Source organism: Bos indicus x Bos taurus, chromosome 1 (genome assembly GCF_003369695.1).
Source record: "Bos indicus x Bos taurus breed Angus x Brahman F1 hybrid chromosome 1, Bos_hybrid_MaternalHap_v2.0, whole genome shotgun sequence".
Classification (NCBI taxonomy): domain Eukaryota; kingdom Metazoa; phylum Chordata; class Mammalia; order Artiodactyla; family Bovidae; genus Bos; species Bos indicus x Bos taurus.
In genome coordinates this window covers 80,138,121-80,163,092 of record NC_040076.1, presented here as the reverse complement: position 1 = coordinate 80,163,092, position 24,972 = coordinate 80,138,121, and the positions used below count along the sequence as shown (strand labels likewise).

At 43.6% G+C, this 24,972-nt stretch overlaps 1 protein-coding gene across 4 annotated transcripts; it reads left to right on the top strand.

Moving 5' to 3' along the window:
• The first annotated feature begins 611 nt into the window (after nucleotides 1-611).
• On the top strand, nucleotides 612-24,925 carry ADIPOQ (adiponectin, C1Q and collagen domain containing). 4 transcript variants are annotated; one of them, XM_027538589.1, is made up of 3 exons: nucleotides 612-656; nucleotides 21,552-21,758; nucleotides 22,656-24,925. In XM_027538589.1, the coding sequence occupies exons 2-3, from the start codon at nucleotides 21,560-21,562 to the stop codon at nucleotides 23,177-23,179; spliced, it is 723 nt and encodes a 240-aa protein (XP_027394390.1). In that variant the 5' UTR covers nucleotides 612-656; nucleotides 21,552-21,559; the 3' UTR covers nucleotides 23,180-24,925. The 4 variants fall into 4 exon arrangements, with proteins under 4 accessions (XP_027394390.1, XP_027394380.1, XP_027394370.1 ...); XM_027538579.1 differs by lacking the exon at nucleotides 612-656 and adding an exon at nucleotides 1,796-1,876; XM_027538569.1 differs by lacking the exon at nucleotides 612-656 and adding an exon at nucleotides 11,651-11,753.
• Nucleotides 24,926-24,972: the final 47 nt, after the last annotated feature.

Below are 24,972 nucleotides of genomic sequence, written 5' to 3'. Positions count from 1 at the left end.
ATGGGGGAAGCCGCTGCTTTGGGTGCGAAGGCCGGCCCCCACTGGAGCCGAAGCGGCAAAGGGGCCTGGGAGCCGGCAGATCCGCAGTCCTGCGCGGGGGCGACCGGACCGTCTTCCCGGAGCCTGAGGAGCGAGCGGTCCAGTTCAATGCGGGGCGCAGCCCTCCTGGGAGGCTCAGCCCAGCCTGGGAGGAACCCGAACTGGCACCCGGGGGGCAGCAGACCAGCCCGAGGGACAGTTTTCTTTTCTTTTCTTTTTTTTTTTTCATTTCTATTTAGTTCTTTGTTGTAGTTGTTGTTTAGTGGCTCAGTCGTGTCCAACTCTTTTGCGACTCCATGGACCGTAGCCCCGGAGAAGGCAATGGCACCCCACTCCAGTACTCTTGCCTGGAAACTCCCATGGACCGAGGAGCCTGGTAGGCTGCAGTCCATGGGGTCGCTAAGAGTCGGACACGACTGAGCGACTTCATTTTCACGCATTGGAGAAGGAAATGGCAACCCACTCCAGTGTTCATGCCTGGAGAATCCCAGGGACTGGGGAGCCTGGTGGGCTGCCATCTACGGGGTCGCAGAGAGTCGGACACGACTGAAGTGACTTAGCAGCAGCAGCGGCAGGACTGTAGCCCGCCAGGCTCCTCTGCCCATGGGATTCTCCAGGTAAGAATACTGGAGTGGGTTGCCATGCCTTTCTCCAGCAGGGATCAAACCCGGTATCTCCTGCATTGACAGGCCGGTTCTTTACCACTGAGTCACCTAGGAAGCCCATTTAGTTCTTTAGCTTTCTAGTTATTTGATTTTGTAGTTTTCATCTTATTTTCAAACTTACTTTTTTTCAGAGGTCATTTTCAGTTACTTATCCTCAGTTATTTTTGAATTAGCTTTGACAATTATTTATTAATGCTTAAAATTATTAATTTTTAGACTTAGTGTCTGAGTTATTTTTCAGTTTCTCTTCATTTATTGTAATTTTGAGTTATGTTTAGTTTTTTTAATCTATTTTTATCTACTTTTGACATGTAATTTTGTTTTATGTTTGAATGATTTAGTTTTTAGTTATTTATTTTTGAATTATTTATTTTCAAATAAATTTAATTTTATTAGACTTAATTTCAGTTTTTTAAAATTTTCTCAAAAATTTTGTCATATGTTTTCACTTATTTAGTTTTAAGTTATCTTCAGAGCTATTAATTGTCAATTTCTTAACTTTTTAAATTAAAATTCTCTCTGTTCTTTATTTTTACTTAATTGATCTTGAAATTTATTTATTTTAAAAATTATTTAGCTTTAGAGTTACTGTCAGAGTCCAAACTGATAGAGACTCCATTCTAGCTATAACAGAAAAAATTTAATACATTTAATATAAAGAATTTTTACTCAGCTATTGGAAAATGAAAAAGGCAAAACAAAAAAATAATGGAGTATAGTAGAAAATTTAACTGCAAGAAGCAGCCACCAGCCCAAAGGCTCAGGGAAAACAGGGGAGAGGTTGGTGGCCCCACATGGCTGGGGGTAGCCCTCTGAGGAGGTAGCACTGCCCAGTTGAACAGGGGCCCCAGGGACTCGGAGACAGGCCTGGGAACTGGATTCAGAGCTCTGGGGTAGGGGCACTGCCAGCTGGTGCTGGAGGATGGGGTGTGATGAGGCTGGTTAGTGAGGTGTTGGGGAAAATGGTAAACCTCAGGTCCTGAAACTGTCTAGGGCTCTGGGGGTGGAGGCCAGTTGCTAGGGCAATACTGAAGGGAACCCAGGCACCCGAGGAGGAACCCAGCCGTCTCCCCTCCGCCTGCCTCCGCTCCTCAGCACTGTTGTCAGAGGCTGACTTGGGAGCAGCTGGCAAAGGCGGTGAATGGCCCCAACCACAAAGCAGAGAGCAGAGGGTAGGTGGAGAGCTGAGCGTTCATGGCTTCTAACCAGCATCCTGAACTCTGGAGTTGTTTAGTTTTAGAGGTAGTTTTGGATTTAGTAATCAATAGTTTGGGAATTGTTAGGGTGTTTTGATTTTCTCTGTTCACTGGATGAGGGATCTGGCTGAGTCTTTGGTCGCCTGATTTGTTCCTGGAATGGATTGGCTCAGGAGGCAGCTGGGGGGTGTCTCCCATGAGACTCAGGAACATCACTGTAGAATTCAAGAAAATAGAAATAGTGTGTTCACAAAGAAGCCCTTTGACTGTGGCCAAAAAAGGGCAGAAACTAAGGGACAGACTGTCAGAGAGAGGCTCCTAGGCACAGTTGTTCAGCAGAGTGTTTGAAATTTTTCAGAATGTTAAGCTATGATTGTGAATTCACCCTCTCATGCTCCCTTTCTTAACAACAAAGTATCTGTCTCAGTAGAGTGTTTCAAATTGGTTGGATACAATATTTATTATTTGCACACTAAAACAAAGTTCTGCCCCAAATAAAATTTGGGAAATTGTATTTCCTTCTATTTGCATTATTTCCCAACCCACATTGTTCCATTTTGACCATAAGAATATTTATTTATTTACGTATGTATTCATGCATTTAATTCAGTGCCTATTTCCTGGGTACCCCCATCCTAAGAAAGGAGCTGGCAACCAGGAGAGACCAGGGAGGGATGAGGACGAGTGAGAAACTCTCAGTCTGGTTGGGGGAGATGGATGTGGAAACAGATCATCGTGACATGGTGTGACAAATACTGTGGGGGCACAGAACCTTGCTACTTCCTCTTCCTGATGCAGTCAGGGAAGGGGTGAGCTGGGTCTTCTGGAGTAAGCATTTTCTCCAAGTGGAGAGGAAAGAGAAGGACATCTGTGCACAGGCACAGAGGAGCAATGTATACACAGCAGGGAGGATGTATTGGCCGAGACCATTGGGCCATAGGGTTCAGAAAGGCACTGCCATTAAAGGCTGGCCCTGGTGCTTGACAGACATGGCCTCCTTTGGTCCCCACAGCCAGTGTGCATGAAGCTAGGAAGCAACACCAGCAGTCAGTGCTCTTCCTGACATGACTGTTCCAACCACGGTTTAGAAGACCATCTGACTTGCCATGTCTGGAATTCTCCAGCCCCTTCCTGGCTGTGTCCCTGATCCTTTCACTCCTTCCTACTTAACCCTTGGAGGTGAGTCCTTCCCCCTCCACCTTCTGATTGCTGCTTTGTAAACTTCAGGGAAGAAGGATGGTTAGGCCAGCCAGCTGTGAAGTTGGAGAGGAAGCAGAGCAGAGCAAAGGAACTCTGCAGCTGGATTTCTCAGGGGAGTTCTGCAGACCAAGGTGATGGGAGTGGGATCTTGGCAAACCAATCCTTACATCCTCCACCTGCATTCAGAAACCCTTGAAAGGTTACGCAGATTCCTTCCCTAAAGGGAGGGGGAAAAACCTGTTTTAGATCCAATTCAAGTTTGTGGGTCAACAGATTGGGGTTTTTCTAAGCAGTCAGAGTCCATTGCTGCATTAACAACATTGGACATGTATAAGCTACCAAGTCAATCTACCAGGCCAAAAGAAAGTGTAGTCTAGCATAATCTACAATGGCATATTTTCACATTTTTTATAACATACATTCACATAGTCAGTCTTGAACATACAGATTTCCCAGCGGACTTCTCTGCTTTCGTCTCTCCAATTATCTTGTCAATCACACTAATACATTTCTCAGTAAGAATATGTAAGAACTACATTTGGACGGAGGAATCCTCAGGATTCTGACTACTAGCCTCAGAAAACACATTGCTTGCATGCATGCATGCTCGGTCTCTCAGTTGTGTCTGACTCTTTCTGACACCATGGACTGTAGCCACCCAAGCTCCTCTTGTCCATGGGGTTTCCCAGGCATGAATACTGGAGTGGGTTGCCGTTTCATCCTCCAGGGGATCTTCCTGACCCAGGCATCAAACCCGCGTCTCCTGTGTCTCTTGTACCGGCCCGCAGATTCTTTGCCACTGAGCCACCTGGGAAGCCCAAACACATCACTTGGATTCCCTGAAAAACTTTCGACCATCTGTTGGCTAGTTGCCCACTATGGAAACAGCCGGAAACTCTCATTTGGACCTCAGCCGTTTTATGAATCTACAAAAATGGCCACACTTGATGGCACTGGAAGAATGCAAAGTGCTCAAACCTCCCAGTCCTTTCAGGAAGACCCTCTCCACAAATCTGTCCCAGACCGGCTGCCAGAGGAACTGTTTCAATCCCATCACCACTGCTGACGTCCCCAGGATGCTGCCCTCAGGTGCTCTGGAACAGGGCCATTCTGTCCTCCCACTGATCCCCATGGGCCCTGCGTACTCTTTTCCAGGGGCTTATACACAGTAGCCTTCCAGGTCACCCAGGCTACTGAATGAATTGGTTGTAGAACCTTTTTCAAGCCCTTTGAAAGTAAGACCAAACACAACAACAAAAAAGATACTCCTCTGCGGGTAAAACTTCTGTCATCTTTCCATTTGATTAGGTAAGAAAGATTACAGAACAATGAGATCAAAATCTCCTAAACCATTTTTTCCCCTAAAGCTGTTGAAAAAATTATTAATATTCTTTATGATTTTATAATGTTTCCTGTTGTCCCTAGAGATAACATACCCTGACTAGTTAGACTAAAGGCAGCCTTGATTCTGGAAAATTTGGTAGTGTTCTGAATTCCTACTAACACGCAATATTTAGAGGAAATAGAAATCATCTAAGTCAGCATTTTCCAGATGTGTTTTTCAGAAACAGTAAGAGAATACAAGAGATCAGCAGTTTTTTTCCTCAAGTTGCAGTATACAGGAGAAAAGGAAACGTTTATCCAGGTGCAGAGAAGTCCTATAGAAGGGAAATCTGCATACTTTTAGTACACCCTTTATTTCCCAGACTCTTTGCAAACAGTTTTCTTTGTGCGATATCATAGGCCAAGTAGAATAGTAAGCTGCTGCAACAACAACCCAACAATATAATGACTTGATAGGTTTATTTCTATCTCAGGTAACAGTCCAGGGCAGGTAGGAAGACTGTTCTGTTCCACACGGTCATTCGGGACTCCCAGGTTTCTTTCCTCTGGTTTTTCCACCATCCCCTAGAACATCATCTTTGCCTGTATGATCAAAACTGGGTCATGGGCCTCTAGTTAATAATACGTGTTGTGTACTTGGAAGTTGCTGAGAGTAGGTCTTAAACATTTTCACCAGGCACACAAAAAAATAGTTAACTCTGGTGAATGAGGTGTTAATTATCTTGATAACCATTTCACAGTGCATACATATATCAAATCATCAGATTGTATACTTTAAATATATATGATCATATTTTTCAATAATTCCTCAATAAACTTGGGGGAAAAGTGATAGGTAATTCTAAAAAAAACAAACAAACCCTCAAAAAACTGGGTCACAGGCATATCTGCACTCCTGTTCACTGTTAGGGAAGAAATCGAAGAATCACAGATGTAATATTTTAAGATTCAGCCAGGAGTAGCTGAGTCTCTAATATACTATGGGTGAAAATTTTGTCATAGGCTAACTCCTAGCTTTAAGGGGTGGTAGGAATTATAGTAGGAGTCGGACACAACTGAGCGACTTCACTTTATTTTTTCACTTTCATGCATTGGAGAAGGAAATGGAAACCCACTCCAGTGTTCTTGCCTGGAGAATCCCAGGGACGGGGGAGCCTGGTGGGCTGCCGTTTATGGGGTCGCACAGAGTCGGACATGACTGAAGCGACTTAGCAGCAGCAGCAGCAGGAATTATAGTCCCTAATAATGGAGGCCATTTCCCAGCTACTAGGCCATTAATACATAGCATGGTCATCCAACCAGCCTGTAGTGAAGCAGAGACTGGAATTCAGGTTTCCCAACTCCAGGTCCAGAGTCCTCATTGCCACAGTAGCAATTCTGGACTCAGCCAATGTATATGGAGTCCTCTTGTATGCCGAGTTCCATGTCAGAATATGGGGTTGGAAAGTTTTTTTAAATAAAATCTCCCAATTACATGTTTACTCAAATATCAAGCTTTATAAGTAGATAAACTTTAAGATATGACCTTAATACTTATATCTTAGAGCTTTGCATCATGCTATTTTCATTGGCCAAGAGGATACTTTCTCCTGATGAAGAATAAACACACACAATGATCAGTACAGAGAATCCTGAAATATCCCCTCCATGCATTTGAAAACTGACTATATGAAAAAAAAAAACATTTAACATTAGAATGTAAAAGACAAATATGTATTAAAATGGGTGCCGGGCACACTAAGAATGCAAAAAAAAAAAGCTAGATTTTACCTTATTTTTTAAAACATGAGTTGCTAATGCAGTACTCTAAAGCTGAGCATCAGTTTTTCTTTCAGATGAAGCAAGATAACCCATATGAAAGCCCCCACTATGTACACGTAAATAATGGACCAGTTAGAGACTGCCAGATGTACTTGAAAGTCAATCAGAAAGTTTCCCCAACTCTCGAAAATCTCACCCTGCCAGAACTAGAAAATCTCACCCTAAAAGAACTCTCACCAAGGACTGTCTTAGGACTTCATCCTCCTTTCAACTAACAGAGAATTTTGGTGTGAGGAGTGGTCCAAGGATACAGGCTCTCAAACATATGAACCGAGGGTTGCTTATTTGAACTGGCCTCCTTGCTGGTAAAAGTAGGTTGCTGTTAGTCCAAAGAATGAATGACAAAACAAGAGTCTTATATTTGTATCTGAGTTTGTCTTGGATAAAGTGCAATTGTAGTCAAGTCTTTGGAAGAGATAAAGGAATGAAAACTTTTTTTTGGTCATTTCTAGGAATTGGGGGATGGAGTGGGAGGAAGGCCACAGGGTGTGTTTCTTCTGTGTCTTGATTATACTGACTTATTTTAATTAAGATTATTTTTAAAAAATCACAATTAAGCAAAAATATATACAATACTTAAACATACTTATGGGAGGGAGAGATCACATGACCTGCTATTTTCAATACCCTAGTCCCCATGCTGACAGGGGACTGAATGGTAACCATGACACACCCTGGAGGAAAGGCTCACATGTATTTGATTATTTTACTTTAGATAGTAACAGTTCAATCCTGGGAAAAAGGCTAGCCTCGAGGCGTCTCTGACTGAATGTTTTTCAGTCTCAGTCTCTAAACCAGTATGCCACAGAATTGTGTCTTTCCACATGTTGGCCCTTGTGTAGTGAATGGCAGATTTCCCTGAGGCCTCAAAAGATAGGCTTGCACAATGTTCCTGTCTGACAGCCAGGTAAGCACAGTAGCCATGCGATTTGGGGACTAAAGTCATTCCACGTCGCATTCCATGTTGCGCAATCATTTAACCTTGCTGTAAACAGCTGTATTCCCATAAGATTGGAAGAAAGTATTTTTTATGCCAAACTCAAAGCTACCCTGAAGTAAGTGCATGAGTCTTAGTATCGTATAGTCCATCAGGAGGAGTGAGAGCAGGTCCTGGAAAGCATATGAGTTTTGAAGCCAGATAGACTGAGTTCCAGTCTTGGATCTGTCCAAGATTGTACAAATCTGGACAAATCGCTTAAACTCACTGAACTGCAGACACTTGATTTGTAAACTAGGAGACAGAGTTATCTCCAAGGGGAAGATTAAATAGAATCATTCCCTGATTTTCCATTCAGCATTTATCATTGCCCATCTTATACCAGGTCTTATTCTTGGAGTTTGAGGGTAAAACATTGAACAGGCAAGGCAGCTGCTTTCATGAAGTCTACAGTCTAGTATGGAGAGACACATAGTAATACAAACCCAAAATAAATCAGAGAAGCCACAATAAAAATAAAATATTGGCGTAATTGAGCGTTGCTGCAGTTGTTCTATGTTTTCTCCTCAGTCCTGCTTCTCAAGTAAACTGGAACCTCATTTTCATAAGCCTCTTACCTAAGCCAGTAGGCCTTTGGGGAGAGACACTCATGACTCTAATCTCAAAGGCCCGATGTGACTCCTCTCAAAATATTTGCATATTAGTAGGAGGCTAGGCTTTAGATACAGCTGATGTTGGCAATTGGATCTCTGGTTCCTCTGCCTTTTCTAAAACCAGCTTGAACATCTGGAAGTTCACAGTGCACGTACTGCTGAAGCCTGGCTTGGAGAATTTTGAGCATTACTTTACTAGCGTGTGCTGCTGCTGCTGCTAAGTCGCTTCAGTCATGTCTGACTCTGTGCGACCCCATAGACGGCAACCCACAAGGCTCCCCCATCTCTGGGATTCTCCAGGCAAGAATACTGGAGTGGGTTGCCATTTCCTTCTCCAATGCATGAAAGTGAAAAGTGAAAGTGAAGTCGCTCAGTCATGTCCGACTCTTAGCAGCCCCATGGACTACAGCCCAACGGGCCCTCCGTCCATGGGATTTTCCAGGCAAGAATACTGGAGCGGGGTGCCATTGCCTTACTAGCGTGTGAGATGAGTGCAATTGTGCGGTAGTTTGAGCATTCTTTGGCATTGCCTTTCTTTGGGATTGGAATGAAAACTGACCTTTTCCAGTCCTGTGGACACTGCTGAGTTTTCCAAATTTGCTGGCATATTGAGTGCAGCACTTTCACAGCATCATCTTTCAGGATTTGAAATAGCTCAACTGGAAACCTCCACTAGCTTTGTTCACAGTGATGCTTTCTAAGGCCCACTTGACTTCACATTCCAGGATGTCTGGCTCTAGGTGAGTGATCATACCATCGTTATTATCTTGATCATGAAGATCTTTTTTGTACAGTTCTTCTGTGTATTCTTGCCACCTCTTCTTAATATCTTCTGCTTCTGTTAGGTCCATACCATTTCTGTCCTTTATCGAGCCCATCTTTGCATGAAATGTTCCCTTGGTATCTCTAATTTTCTTGAAGAGATCTCTAGTCTTTCCCATTCTGTTGTTTTCCTCTATTTCTTTGCATTGATCGCTGAGGAAGGCTTTCTTATCTCTTCTTGCTATTCTTTGGAACTCTGCATTCACATGCTTATATCTTTCCTTTTCCCCTTTGCTTTTCGCTTCTCTTCTTTTCACAGCTATCTGTAAGGCCTCCCCAGACAGCCATTTTGCTTTTTTGCATTTCTTTTCCATGGGGATGGTCTTGATCCCTATCTCCTGTACAATGTCACGACCCTCCATCCATAGTTCATCAGGCACTCTATCTATCAGATCTAGTCCCTTAAATCTATTTCTCACTTCCACTGTATAATCATAGGGATTTGATTTAGGTCAAAAAGCAAGAGAGTTCCAGAAAAACATCTATTTCTGCTTTATTGACTACGCCAAAGCCTTTGACTGTGTGGATCACAATAAACTGTGGAAAATTCTTAAAGAGGTGGGAATACCAGACTGCTTCTTGAGAAATTTGTATGCAGGTCAGGAAGCAACAGTTAGAACTGTACATGGAACAACAGACTGGTTCCAAATAGGAAAAGGAATACGTCAAGGCTGTATATTGTCACCCTGCTTATTTAACTTATATGCAGAGTACATCATGAGAAACGCTGGGCTGGAAGAAGCACAAACTGGAATCAAGATTGCCGGGAGAAATATGAATAACCTCAGATATGCACATGATACCACCCTTATGGCAGAAAGTGAAGAGGAACTAAAAAGCCTCTTGATGAAGATGAAAGAGGAGAGTGAAAAAGTTGGCTTAAAACTCAACCTTCAGAAAACTAAGATCATGGCATCTGGTCCCATCACTTCATGGGAAATAGATAGGGAAACAGTGGAAACAGTGTCAGACTTTATTTTTCTGGGCTCCAAAATCACTGCAGATGGTGACTGCAGCCATGAAATTAAAAGACACTTACTCCTTAGAAGAAAAGTTATGACCAACCTAGACAGCATATTGAAAAGCAGAGACATTACTTTGCCAACAAAGGTCTGTCTAGTCAAGGCTATGGTTTTTCCAGTAGTCATGTATGGATGTGAGAGTTGGACTGTGAAGAAAGCTGAGCGCTGAAGAATTGATGCTTTTGAACTGTGGTGAGGTAGAAGACTCTTGAGAGTCCCTTGGACTGAAAGGAGATCCAACCAGTCCATTCTGAAGGAGATCAGCCCTGGGATTTCTTTGGAAGGAATGATGCTAAAGCTGAGACTCCAGTACTTTGGCCACCTCATGCAAAGAGTTGACTCATTGGAAAAGACTCTGATGCTAGGAGGGATTGGGGGCAGGAGGAAAAGGGGACAACAGAGGATGAGATGGCTGGATGGCATCACTGACTCGATGGATGTGAGTCTGAGTGAACTCCAGGAGACGGTGATGGACAGGGAGGCCTTGGGTGCTGCAGTTCATGAGGCCGCAAAGAGTCGAACGTGACTGAGTGACTGAACTGAACTGAACTGAAGTGACTGAGCACAACACAGCACAAGACTTAGATCCGACTTTTATTTTACTTTGCTGGGGGCTTTTAGGCTCTGTGTGGTCAGCAGAGGTGGTATTTAGGGGCAGGCAAATACTTGCCCACCCTCTGCCTGAGGACATTCTGTTTCTGAATGTCTGCAGAAATTATTGCTGGGATCCTGAGCCCTTGCTGGGGTCGGAATTTAATGTATCAGAATTTGTGGCTTGCAGGAAGTGGCGCTGATCCTGTCCTTCAAAAACAGAATGTGGCTTTGCCAAGACAGAGTTCAAGGTGATGAACACTGCCACTTTAAATCTAAGCCTTCTAGGAATACCTGTGTGCCTTAGCACCACTCCAGGCTGCTCCTAACCCAGGGGAGGGTTCCCCAGTTAGGTGGGTACAGGCTCAGGCTCTGGCAAAATGGGGACTCACACACGTGTGAAAAGTTAGTTTTCAAAAGCTTACCCAGAATTTTGGAACCAGAAAATCCATGAAAGATGCATGTATATGTGCATCTTTAGCATATTAAAGCTAAAGCAATCTTTAGTGATTAAATTAATTTAATTTAAATTAATTGCTAATTAAATCTTTAGCAATTTAGCATCCTCTGTATGTGCTAAATTGCTTCAGTTGTGTCGTACTCTTCGCCACCCTATGAACTGTAGCCCACCAGGCTCTTCTGTCTGTGGGATTCTACTGTCAAGAATAATGGGGTGAATTGCCATGCCCTCCTCCTGGAGATCTTCCTGACCCAGGGATTGAGCCCACGTCTCTTGTGTCTTCTGTATTGGCATAAAGTGGTTCTATACCACTTGTACCACCTGAGAAGCCCAATCTCTCCTAGTTAGTATTTATTTTCTGATATATTGAATTTGAATCACATACAGGTTGGAGCTTCAGAATCATTTGGAACCCAAGGCCTTTAATAATCTTAATCTGGCTCTGCCTCACACCACCCCAGAAATGTTCCCTCACCTCAGTCCTCAAAATTAGCATGCAAAACCTTTCCCCAGTCTGGGGTTCAGGCCAGAGAGGAAAGGATGTATTGTATTTCTTGCTATACTGCAGTTCCCTGTCATGTAGAGTGAGTGGGAGCTGATGGTGGTAACTGGTGCCCCAGACCACCAGGCAATTCATTTTACATGAAGAAATACTTTGTTTTCCTGCTTCTGATCTTGACCCTTGGTCCCGTCTTCTGTCGCTGTTGTAAGAGGCAAAGATAAAGGCCAAAGCCTGGAGACATAAGTATGATGACTGCAGCTCTACTTGGCATCCCAAGCCCGAATTGGGTTGCACCAGGTTCCCTGGAGTGGCAAGCCAAAGGAGCTGCCAGGGGCACGTGTCTACCCATTGGTCTCTGGCTCTCACTGTGCTGGCCAATGGGAAGGGACGGCGGTGGGGCGGGGGCTGCTTGTCCCCATGAGTACCGAGCTGCTGAGGCTGCGCCATCGCCTCCTACTTCCACCCTGACTGAAGTCTGTGGCTCTGATTCCACACCTGAGGGTAAGGACGACTGATTCAAGTTCTAGGCTGGAGGTGAAGGGTCCTTACCATGGAGCCTTTGGCTGGGCTGTGCCCAGGCTGCCCTGTTAGCAGGGTGGGGAGGGATACAGGCAAAACCCCAGTCAGGGCAGCACTGGTGGAGGCCAACAAGCCTTGGGCTTCTGCCTCGATTTCCCCAGAGCTCCAAGAGAAAAGGGACTGTTGCCTCTGGTCAAAATGTCTGGGACCATCCTGAATTTTGTCCAGTTCACTCTGTGGTAAAGATGCTTAACCAAAGAGAAGGTTGGGGTCAGTGAAGTGGGAGAGATGGTCCAGCAATAAAGTTCAATTATATGAGAGGAGAAGATGATACATCACTTCTCAGCTGACCAAGTAGGGCAGAGAAAGAAGCACATGAAGAAGCAGCTTGGGGAACGCCTGAACTCTGACCTCAGACTGAGTTTGGAGTCCGACTCTGCCACTGGAGTCTACTCAGCAGTATTTATTGAGCAGATTTTACAGGCCAGACCCTGGGTGCAGTTTGTGAGATACAAAGATGGATGAGACACAGTCCTTATCTATAGATTTTGGGGGGTGTCTGTAAACACATGGCTATCTACACCATTGTGGGGATATCTCACAGGATGATGAAGAAGTTCAAAAGAGGTAAGGTGAGCAAGCAGCCTGGCATCTACTGGAAACTTATGAAAAATCTTTTTTGTAGCAGACACCTTCTGACAGAAATTATGATCTGTCCGGCCTTACCAAGCCCAGTCCCGCCTGCCCTGGGGAGGGCTGCACTTGAGGCATCCTGGCTGTTTCTGGCCATAGATGCAGAGGCTGGAGTGGAAGGGATTTTAGAGGTCAAGCTGGCCTTGTGTGTCTGAGGATGCAGGTCCCTGGTCTGGGGAGACTCTGGTGTTCAGATCAAGCCTCAGGACGGGTGCAACCACCTCACTCCTGGGGATTCCTGTTCTTAGGGGTAAGGTCAGCTCTTCCCGACAAGGTTGGGAACAGGGGGGACTTGATGCTGGCAGAGTATGTGCAAAGGAGCATGAGGGTGTCAGCTTTGTTCTTGAAGATGAGCAGTGGGAAGGGAGCCTGAAGCTTAATTGGCTGTTCTCGTTGCCTCCCTCCCTTCATTCTTGAGGATTTGTAAAGAGGGACAGAGGACTGGCTTCTGGCGCTTGTGGGGACGGACTTCCTTCTTACTCCCTGTCAGGCTGGGGGGCCAGGGGCTGCAGACTCTTGGCTGAGGTTGGGAGGTAGAAGCTTTGGACACTAGAATGTTTAATTAGGAATTCCTTCATGTGGAGAGAGACTGGTCCCAGAGGTGTGTGTGTGTGTGTGTTTGTGAAAGAGAGAGAGAGAGATGAGTGTGTATGTGTGTATGAGTGCATGTGGGGAGGGGGGGGCGGGCATGAGGATGCTGAGTGAAAGCTTTCAGGTCACCCTCCTGGGTGCCAGGCAGAGCCTAGCTGATTTCTGGCTCTGCCATTTATCATTAGATTGTGCCAGGTAAAATTGCCAATATTCTACCATTTTTTGACCTTTAAAGACAGCAATCTCATTTAATTCAGCCCAAGAGTCGCATGCTCTTAAGCCAGTATCTTGGTCTCTTCAAACCTCTGATTCCTCTGTAGAGTGGAGTCAAAGACAACGCTAATGAGGAGGATTAAATGAAATATAGTTTAAAACTGCCTTATGCAATTTATACTGCAAAATACTCTTACCAACTTCAAAGTGTTCTCATGTTCCTCATCTTACATGAACTCATTTAGCAGATTAAGGAACTGAGTCTGAGAAGCCTTTTTTGAGGCAGTCATAATGTGATGGCATCTCTCGGGGATCTTCTCCTTAATCTCTCAGTTTCCCCATCTCTGAAGTTGGGGATATTTTCTTTGCTTCATGGAGTAAAGATTGAAACAAATAACAAATGGCATAGTGATGGGAGGTGCTACTGTGGGAGCTGGTTTCTATGAAAGTTAAAGAAAGTGAAGTCGCTCAGTCATGTCCAACTCTCTGCGACCCCATGGGCTATAGCCTACTATGCTCCTCCATCCATGGGATTTTCCAGGCAAGAGTACTGGAGTGGGTTGCCATTTCCTTCTCCAGAGGATCTTCCCGACCCAGGGATCAAACCTGGGTGTCCCACATTGTAGGCAGACACTTTACTGTCTGAGCCACCAGGGAAATCCTATGAGGATCTAACAATGCACCCCTTCCTCCCCCTTAGCCTCCCATTTGTACAAGCAGGGCAGAGGTGAGATGGTTTCTGGGGTCCCTTTCAGTTTTGTTGGACTCTGCGATCTGTGCTTTAATGCCCTTTCCTGTTGGAGGAGTTGGCATTGGCTTTGGTGACCTCTCTCCCCCATCTTACTCTGTCTCCTATCAGTCCCAGAGGAGACTCCATGCATTTCACAAGATTCTGCTGCTGTTGCTGAAATTCCAGCAGGTCAAAGTGGAATTTCTCATACTCTTAAATGAAAATGAGGGACTATAATATGGACCTTTAGGATCCAGAGAACATCATGGCCCATCCCCTTATATAATTTTGAAAGCAAGCTTATCCATACCTGTACACAGTGCGCCATGAAAGCTAGTGCGGTAGAAAGAACCCAGGCTTTGGATTTCAACATGCACCTCTCCACACTTCCACTGGGTTGGCAAAAAGTTCGTTTAGATTTATGGAAAAACTTGAATGAAATTTTTGGCCAATACTTCCTATCCTTGAGCGGAGGTTACTAAATTTCTCTGGTCCTCAGCTTTCTCTTGGAACTGAGTCCTGACCCCCTGGAGTAGTCGTGAGGGTGAAATGAGATTAAAGGGGAGTGGATGTACAAAGGGTGGTCCACAGCAAGTGCTCCATAAATATTTGCTTGCATCTCTTTACTTATATCCCTGGAGGAGGGTATGGTAACCCACTCCAGTATTCTTGCCTGGAGAATCCCATGGACAGAGGAGCCTGGTAGGCTACAGTCCATAGGTGGCAAAGAGTCGGACATGACTACTTATTTGTGTGGAACATTTTACAAGTTTATAAAATAATTCTTCATACTTTAAGTGAACCTGTTCTCACAAGAGTATTGTGAAATAGTCTATTAATAGGTAAGGATAAACTCATTAATAAATCAGCTTTGCTTGCATAGAACACGAAGTCTGGGAGGTGGGTTGGGAAGGTAAGTCACCCGGTCAGTTAATGATGGAGCTCAGATTAGAAGCCAGGTCACTGGATCATGACCTGGGGTTTCTTCACACTATTCTCGCTTCTATCCCCCATCCAATGGAGTGGAATATTAGCAGGCAAATGTGTGACCTTGATGCTGTTTTCCTTATTTGGACTATGCCTAAGTGTCCAGCATTATGCTTCAGAAGATCACAGTTTGATTTCCAGCTCTGCTGTTCAACATCTCTGGGATCTTGAACAAGTCACTTAACTTCCTGGAAACCCACTTTTCTCATCTCTAGAATGGGTATAGTCATTGATAACATTTATTGAGCACTGACACGTGCCAGGCACTGTTCTATATACTTTATGTGGATTGTACCTTTTATTTTATTCTTTTCTTAGGTTAAAAAATTTTTTATTTCGCTGTGCCAGGTCTTAGTTGAGGTATGTGGGTTCTAGTTCCCTGACCAGGGATCAAACCCAGACCCCCTGCATTGGGAACACGGAGTCTTAGCCACTGGACCACCAGGGAAGTCCCAGATTGTGCTTTTTAATCCTCCAACAAGCATATGCCTGAAACATGTTACAAGGAAGAACAAATTATTTTCACCCACGCACTGAGGTCAGAGAACATGTGCTCTCTATTTTACCTCATCCTGTCTCTCAAAATGGTTGTGAAAATTAAGTGAGATAATAAGTGAAGTGAGGACTTTAGAAGTGGCATTCTACAAAGACAAAGAATTATAAGTGGTATTAGGATTAGCTTCATGACCCATGTAAATGATTTCTTTATAGGTGCAATTGAGCCTTAGAACTTAGTCTTAGATTACAGTTTTATTTAGTTATGTTTTCCCCTTTAGAAAGAGAGGTCTTTCAAAATCAAAATGTAATAATTGCTATATTTAAATAGGGAGCACACACAGTTTTAAAATAAATTGAAAGTTCAGCATCTCTGCACTGACTTTTAATTGCTATCAATTGATGATTTTTTCCATCCAGAACTTTAGACGATAACCTTCTTCTTTAGTCAGAATCTGTTCTTCGCAGCAGAAACATCCTAGGATTGTGTGCCCATCTGCCCTCCCTCCCTCCTTCTATTACCTCCATCACCTGTCACTGTCATGGAATCCAGACTCATTGCCCCTATGAGAGGAGAGATTGTTCCTTAACACTTCCCTTGAGCTGGGAAAATAGAATCTTGATTTTTAAAAGAATAGGAGGAACCAGAGAATCCAGGAGACCTGATCTTTCAGTCCTTTCAATGATGTGGAGGAAGCCCCCAGTGACCCTGCATCTGTGGGGCCCTCTGTAGCTGCCTCCACCAGTTCTCGTGTTCTGGATTCTCTCCTCCTGTTTCTCTGTGGAAAAGAACTCAGCCTTCCTCATTTCTGGAGAAAGCAAGCACAGAGCCTCTTGGTAGTCTTCATAGGAGTTTTACTTCTAACTCCGTAGAGGAAAAGGATGGAGGTGACAAGTTGTGGGAAGGTTGGACAACATATAAAGTCTTAGAACAAGTATTTTCTTTAAACACAAAAGGGACTTGACTGATCTCTTCTTGGCTTTGAGCTAACTCCTCTCTTTCTGCTCATCTTGGCCTAAATTGGGCTTCCCTGGTGGTTCAGCAGGTGAAGAATCCACAGGAGACCTGAGTTTGATCCCTGGGTTACGGAAGATCTCCTGGAGGAGGGCATGACAACGTACTCCATTATTCATGGACAGAGGAGCTTGGAGGGGTTTATGGGGTTTCAAAGTCAGACATGACTGAAGGGACAAAGCACAAGCCTAAACTATCATTTTCATTTATTTCCGGCAGTTATTGAGAACAATAACTTTGAATCCTCCAAATCCAGTAGAGGGGGACAAACGTACAGGCTGATGATAAGAGAGCCTTGGCTAGGGACTCATCCACCAGGCGGCAGCCTCTGTCTCTATCCGCACCTACTGGTTGTGTTGCTTGTCTCTCCTCTCAGCCTGCAGGTCACACTCTCAATTCTTGCTTTACTTATAAGATGATATTAGAACTTGATATTTGATAAATGATGCAGTAGATCAATAGAGAGGAAAAGTATTAAATAAATGTCTTTTAAACAGCTAGTCATCAAATAGGAAGAAATCACTTGATTATCTTAGATCAAAGCTTACCCAACACAAAATATCAGAAATGGATTAAGGAGTGAAATTTAAAATACACCAAACAATAAAAGAGAAGGAAATAAAGTACTTACCAAATCCTAGTATGGATAAAGACTGTTTAACACTTAGAAGCCAAAAAAAAAAAAAAAAGAAATCAACTGAGTTGTTTATATAAAAACTAAAACTTAAAAAAAAACCCTAAAACTAAAACTTCTGTCACATAAGAAACAGGATAAGCAAAACAGAAAATAATCTTTACACTAGAGGTAAATCATAGGACACATGACTAAGGGCTGATATACAGAGCTCACAAAAACTGATTCAAAAAGCTCATTGTGGGGAGGGAGGAGGGAGGAGGGTTCAGGATGGGAAACACATGTATACTAATTAAATAATTTTCTATTAAAGAAAAAAAAAAGAAAAAAAAAGAAAAAAAGCTCATTGTATCCCTAATGAATCAACTGATAAAGAACACTAACAGATATCAAAAATGAAGACATTAAATTAGGAAATAAGCATTTAATAAAATGTACAACTCACTAATTATCAAAGCAGTGAGGTTCCATTTCTTTTGCTCACTAAACTAAGATCAACAAAACTGTTTGCAATGATTATATTCAAAGTTGGGGAGTGCACTTAAGACAGGCTTTTTGTATACACACTGATGCACTGCTGTGGAACGGCATGACAAACTATACTTTGGGAATATGTATCAGGAGCCTTAAAAATGTTCATATCTTTTGGTACAAAATTTTTACTTCTGGGATTATGTCCTAGCAAAATATTAGTTTAGGGATAAGCTATGTGCCAAAGATGTTTGTTAGATTTAAAAATGTTTCAAAATGAAAGTATGAAATGTTTCAAAATGAAAGTATGTTCATACTTCAATAAAAAGGAAATGTTGACATATACTCTGGTTATATCCACTTGATGGACTAGTACACACATTTAAAATGATGATTACAAAAATTAGAAAATTGCAAAGCAAAAATTAGAGAATAAAATTTCTAGGAAAATATTATTTCCATTACATTTAAAAATAAGCAGATAGATTCTTGGGAATGGGGATTAGTTTATTTTCTGTAGTTTCCAAATTATTTATCTTACTATTTTTAATGAACACACATGTTTGTGTGTATGAAAGTTGAGCATACATATATATAAGTTTATGTATAATTATATATATGAATAAACTTAACAATAGAATGGAAAAGACTAGAGATCTCTTCAAGAAAATTAGAGATACCAAGGGAACATTTCATGCAAAGATGGGCTCGATAAAGGACAGAAATGGTATGGACCTAACAGAAGCAGAAGATATTAAGAGGTGGCAAGAATACACAGAAGAACTGTACAAAAAAGATCTCATGACCCAGATAACCATGATAGTGTGATCACTCACCTAGAGCCAGACATCCTAGAGTCCGAAGACAAGTGGGCTTTAGGAAGCATCACTATGAACAAAGCTAGTGGAGGTGATGGAATTCCAGCTGAGATATTTCAAGTCCTAAAAGATGATGCTGTTAAAGTGCACTCAATATGCCAGCAAATTTGGAAAACTCAGCAGTGGCCACAGGACTGGAAGAGGTCAGTTTTTATTTCAATCTAAAGAAAGGCAATGCCAAAGAATGTTCAAACTACCACACAATTGCACTCATCTTACAAGCCAGCAAAGTAATGCTCTAAATTCTCCAAGCCAGGCTTCAACAGTACGTGAACTGTGAACTTCCATATGTACAAACTAGATCTAGAAAAGGCAGAGGAATCAGAAATCAAATTCCCAACATCCGTTTGATCATTGAAAAAGCAAGAGAGTTCCAGAAAAACATCTACTTCTGCTTTATTGACTACACCAAAGCCTTTGACTGTGTGGATCACAATGAACTGTGGAAAATTCTTAAAGAGATGGGAATACCAGACCACCTTACCTGCCTCGTGAGAAATCTGTATGCAAGTCAAGAAGTAACAGAACTGGACATGGAGCAACAGACTGGTTCCAAATTGGGAAAGGAGTACATCAAGGCTGTATATTGTCACCCTGTTTATTTAACTTATATGCAGAGTACATCATGTGAAATGCTGGGCTGGATGAACACAAGCTGGAATCAAGATTACCAGGAGAAATGTCAATAACCTCAGATATGCAGAAGACACTACCCTGGCAGAAAGCAAGGAGGAACTAAAGAGCCTCTTGATGAAAGTGAAAGAGGAGAGAGAAAAAGGTGGCTTAAAACTCAACATTCAGAAAACTAAGATCATGGCATCTGATCCCATCACTTCATGTCAAATAGATGGGGAAACTATGGAAATAGCAAGAGACTTTATTTTTTGGGCTCCAAAATCACTGCAGATGGTGATTGCAGCCATGAAATTAAAAGACAGTTGCTCCTTGGAACAAAAGCTATGACCAACCTAGACAGCATATTAAAAAACAGAGACATTACTTTGCTGACAAAGTCCATCTAGTCAAAGCTATGGTTTTTCCAGTAGTCATGTATGGATGTGGGAGTTGGACTGTAAAGAAAGCTGAGTGCTGAGGAATTGATGCTTTTGAACTGTGGTGTTGGAGAAGACTCTTGAGAGTCTCTTGGACTGCAAGGAGATCCAACCAGTGAATCCTAAAGGAAATCAGTATTGAATATTCATTGGAAGGACTGATGCTAAAGCTGAAACTCCAATACTTTGGCCACTTGATATAAAGAGCTGACTCATTTGAAAAGACCCTGATGCTGGGAAAGACTGAAGGCAGGAGGAGAAGGGGACAACAGAGGATGAGATGGCTGGATGGCATCACTGACTGAATGATGATAGAGCTCCTGGTGATGGGCCATCGAGGTGGGATTCCAGACACAATGCACAATTCTAGGGGTAAGATTACTTATCAGGGATTCTTCTGCATCCCTCATAGAAGAACTTCCTCCTGAAGCCAAATTCAGTGCTGGAAGCTTTGTGAAATCTATGAGACAAGCAAACTGATGAAAAAAATGAGTCTTTAGGGTAAAAAAATACACATGGACCATGTCTTGTTTAGAGTCAGTTTCTTGGGATTCGCTACATTTCAGACTCCACAGAGGGTATCAGTGATGCCTGTGATCCAGGATCCTAGGACCAGTTTCTCTGTCTGGTGCTTTCAGTAACCTAATAACAGAGGCAGGGATTGAGGGGAACCAGAGGCCCTGTGCATGCAAGGACTGTCTTTCAGGAGGGGATATGGAGGGCTGGTTCTGAGACAGGGAGTCCCTTGGCCAACTGTGCCCCTTGAAATTTTTCTCAGGGCTTCCAGAATGCATACTCTAAGTGCACTCCATTCTCTTTCCCTCTTCCTTTCTCTTTTCCTTCCTCCTTCCCTCCTCTCTCTGTATTTCCTTTTTTTTTTTTTTTTCTACAAAAGTATTTATTTAGTCCTTGTTTTATACTGGTGGGACTTTCTTCGTGGCTCTGATGGGAAAGAATCTGCCTGCCAAGCAGTAGGTGCAGGTTCTATCCCTGAATCAGGTAGATCCTCTGGAGAAGGAAATGGCTACTCACGCCAGTACTTTTGCCTGGAGAATTCCATGGACAGAGGAGCCTGGTGGGCTACAGTCCATGGGGTTGCAAAGGGTCTGACATGACTGTGCAACTAACAGCCCCCCGCCCCTGTGGGTGTGCTTAATGGGTGAACAAATAAAATTACAGTACAGGGCAAGCAGTGCTGTGAAAGATAAGCAAGGGCTCTGGGAGAGGACAGAGGAGGAACAGCTGAGGACTTCCAGATGGGGGAGGAGGACAGGGAGGACTTCCTAAAAGAGAGGACAGCCCATGTGACCTGAAGTCCATGTAGGGATCATGCAGGTGAGGGGGTGCAGCTAAGGGGCTGCACAGGCAGAGGTCAGTGGTTAGTCTCATGGGACAGTGTATCTCTGGTTGTCTGACCAAGGCTGTGTGTGTGTGTGTGTGTGTGTGTGTGTGTGTGTATGTGTGTACATGTGTAGTTGTGTGTGTGTGAGCATGTGTGCATGCAAGTGTGTAATAAGCCAAATGTCTAACATATGGCCCAGGAGATGGGGAAAGGAAGAAAGAGAATGGGAGAGAAAGGAGGAGGAACAGACATAGAAAAAAGGAAAAGGGAAGAAAAAGGAGGGAGCCAAGAGAGGGAAGTGGGAGTTGAATGGAATGATCTGAGTCATCATTCTTGGAAAACCCAAGGGATAGAGTCCTGACAAATGGACTCTTGGAGCTTTCCCCATTCCTCATACTGTGCTCAGATCTGAGGAATTGGAGGAGTGCTGTCTCACCATCACTGGTGGTGGAAGAAAGGAGATCACACCTACAAAATAAGGCTAAACACTGAAAATTTCAGGTCAGAGAGAGCACAAGGTGGGCTGGAAGAATCAGAAGTCTTTCCAGAAGAGGTGAGTGTTGAGGCAGCGGGTCTGAAGCAAACTCTGCAGAGCTGGCCAGAGTCCTGCTCGGATCCTGACAGGGGAGCCATGTGGGGGTTGCTCTTTTGTGGCTGACAGTGTGTATCTGGGTTCCAGGGCTCAGGATGCTGCTGCAGGGAGCTCTTCTACTGCTACTAGCCTTACCCAGTCATGGCGAGGACAACATGGAAGATCCCCCGCTGCCCAAGGGGGCCTGCGCAGGTTGGATGGCAGGCATTCCAGGGCATCCTGGCCACAACGGGACCCCAGGCCGGGATGGCAGAGATGGCACCCCTGGTGAGAAGGGTGAGAAAGGAGATCCAGGTAAGAATAAAGACTTTCGCATCCTCCCATCACAGACTCCTCCTGGGTAGAGGAAGGCTTCTAAAACTACGAGAGGGCAATAGTTACTGACTAAGGCCCTTGTGCAGGGAAGAAACAAAGCTTTTTGATGTGACCCATAAGCAACTTAAAGTGAATTATGGATTGGCCTTCTAGGGGTGAACACACGTGGTCCCTTTAAAACCAAGTACCCTTGGCTCTGTTCTACCCACACCACCTTCCCCATCCTCTTTCCCATCTCAGCCTCATCCATCCCTATTCTCAGTCTGCTTATACTCCTATTTTCCTTAATGTCCCCTTAGTTCCCATTCTATCCAGTGGCATTCAACCACACTTACTGGGACCTCCTGCAGGTCACAGTCCTTTTCTTGGAGAACTCTTGCCCTAGTGCACAGGACTGTTAGACGTTACTACCAGAGGGTCTACTCCAAATATGCCAAAGTGAATACGGACAAATGCCCAAAGAGTGGAATAGAGAGAAAATGCCCTGGATGCAGACCTGGACTGACAATGAAGGCTTTCAGGAGGAGGCGGGGCTTGAGTGAGACCTTGGAGGATGGGTATTGGGCAACCTAGACAGATGGGACAGAAAAGTCCCCTATGTACGACTGGCTGAGCCTGCACATAAAGTACTGGCAGGGTGGAGGGTCTGTGATGGAGACTTCTGGAGATAAAGTTGGAGGGAATTTATGGGAGCCTGTGTTATGGGGGGATATGGAGGAGAAGGTTATGGCTGTCCCTTTTGAGAGCTCTCGTTGGTTCCTTTCTCTGTAAGTCAAGCATATTGTAGGTAGGGGCCACGGGGACAGTGTTTTAGGCTGAAACCAACCTAAACAGGAGTTCTGTTCCTTGGGTCACAGAGGTCTTCTTGTTCTCTAGGTCTTGTTGGTCCTAAGGGTGACACTGGTGAAACTGGAATCACTGGGATCGAAGGTCCCCGAGGCTTTCCAGGAACCCCAGGCAGAAAGGGAGAACCTGGAGAAAGTGCCTATGTATACCGCTCAGCATTCAGTGTGGGACTGGAGAGACAGGTCACTGTCCCCAATGTTCCCATTCGCTTTACCAAGATTTTCTACAATCAGCAAAACCACTATGATGGCACCACTGGCAAATTCCTCTGCAATATTCCCGGGCTGTACTACTTCTCCTACCACATTACTGTCTACCTGAAGGATGTGAAGGTCAGCCTCTACAAGAATGACAAGGCCCTGCTCTTCACCCACGACCAGTTCCAGGACAAGAACGTGGACCAGGCCTCTGGCTCCGTGCTCCTCTATCTGGAGAAGGGTGACCAAGTCTGGCTCCAGGTGTACGAGGGTGAAAATCACAATGGGGTCTATGCAGATAATGTCAATGACTCCACCTTCACAGGCTTCCTTCTCTACCATAACATTGTTGAATGAGCACCATTAACTCAGAGTCTCCATTGGGCCAAGCAGCACAAAGTGAAAGAACAGTCCACAGGTCTACATTGTAGTTAGGAGACCAATTTTATTATCTAGCTGAGGGGATTCTGAACATCATTCATTTATTCATTGATCAAGTACCTTTTTTAAGAAATGATATACTATGTTCCCAGGACAGTCTTGAAGAAGACATGTCCCCTGGCCTCAAGGATCTGTTGTGTAGTGGTAATGGAAGGATGATAACATTTACTGGGGAGTTTCATATACATGACAAGATAACTAACTACAAGAAAGTATTTGACAGTGATATTCTGTGCCTGCTGTTTTTCCTTATGTACATGTCAATCCTATGAAGTACACAGGACAATATTCTTCTCTTTTTTACAGTTGCATTTCTGAGGATGCCTAAGTCACACAGGCATTAAGTGGCAGAGTTAGAAATCCAACCCAGGGGTGTGGACCTTTTCCAGTATATGGTGTCTGTTTTAAGGACTATATAGCCTTTTGGTAGAGTATTGGTAGGGGTCTCCAACCAACTCATCTGAGGACCTTTGAACTGGCCTTCACCACACATTAAGCCTTTCCTTTGAAGCACTCCCTCAGAGAAGGTGGTTCCATGACTAGGTCTCATTCCAGCTGGACTACTCTATATTTCCTCTTCTCTATGTCTTTCCTCAGACCCTTCTCTCTGACCCAGAAAGTTGACTCCATCTCCACATGTTCAGACCTTCCCTATTCCTCAAGACCACCAGGTTGGAAAGCTTCTTTGATGTGATATCTCTTCTTTCCTGCAAGTCTTCCTCACACCTGGGCCCCTGTGCTCTTCCACGTGTCACCATGGATGAGAGTCCTGAGTCTGTAAGACATCCTCCCGCAGGCCAGGAATAATTACCCACAGAGGATCATGCTTCCTGCACCCTGAATCCCCTTGCAGGTCCTTGATTGATGCCTCATGAAGATCAAACTCTGGAACCTCCTATCTACCCAGAGTTAACTCCATTTCTGTCTCTCCATATAACCAATCCCTATCTACAAAAACAGTTTTATTTTAGGAACTCCTTGATTTTAAACTCCTAATCTTTGTTCCACTGGATGGCTTGAATCTTTTCCACTGAGTTTAGGGATGACTGTGCTTTCCAGAACACTTAAAGAATTTTCCCTTAAGGAAGTAGCTTGAGCCTGCAATGCAAAGCCCATGAAAGGAGTTGGAAACTATTCTTTCTTAGAGCACCAACACGGCCAGGGGAGACCTGGGCCTCCTGAATCTATTCTTGCTCTTTAAGAAGTGTTAAAAAAAGAAAGAAAATGAAGAAAAGAAAATGATAACTGAGATGACTATTTTAATTAGCTTGATTGTGGTGATTGCTTCACAATGTATGTCTGTATCAAATCATCAAACTGTACACCTTAAATACAAGTACTTTGAATTGTTAAATATTCCTCAAAAAAAAAAAAAAGGAATTACAGATAGTTGATGAGGGTAAACATCCTCTCAGGATAAAGATGAGTGATGCTCTTCAAAGATTTTAGCAAAAGCAGAGCTAATAGCATCTGTATAAATATAGAAATGGAAAACTTAGCTATTTGCTTGCAGCTTTAAATTCTGAATGATTTCCTTTTGACTATTCATTAGGCAATTATGATATTTACATATAAAGCTTAATTTTTTAAAATGCTTGTATATCATTATTTTCTACAAGCAAAGATACTATCCAGCATTAAAAATAGAACACTTATTTCACAGATCTTTTGTTTTCATTTTTGGAGAAGACATGGGGTTTGGAGAGGGA

What these genes read in the sequence shown, in the direction of transcription:
- ADIPOQ (XM_027538579.1), top strand. Translation starts at nt 1,846, where the DNA reads ATGGCCCCAACCACAAAGCAGAGAGCAGAGG. An exon ending in CACAAAGCAGAGAGCAGAGG is followed by an intron (nt 1,877 to 21,551) that starts GTAGGTGGAGAG and finishes TCTGGGTTCCAG; the next exon opens with GGCTCAGGATGCTGCTGCAG. An exon ending in GGGTGAGAAAGGAGATCCAG is followed by an intron (nt 21,759 to 22,655) that starts GTAAGAATAAAG and finishes CTTGTTCTCTAG; the next exon opens with GTCTTGTTGGTCCTAAGGGT.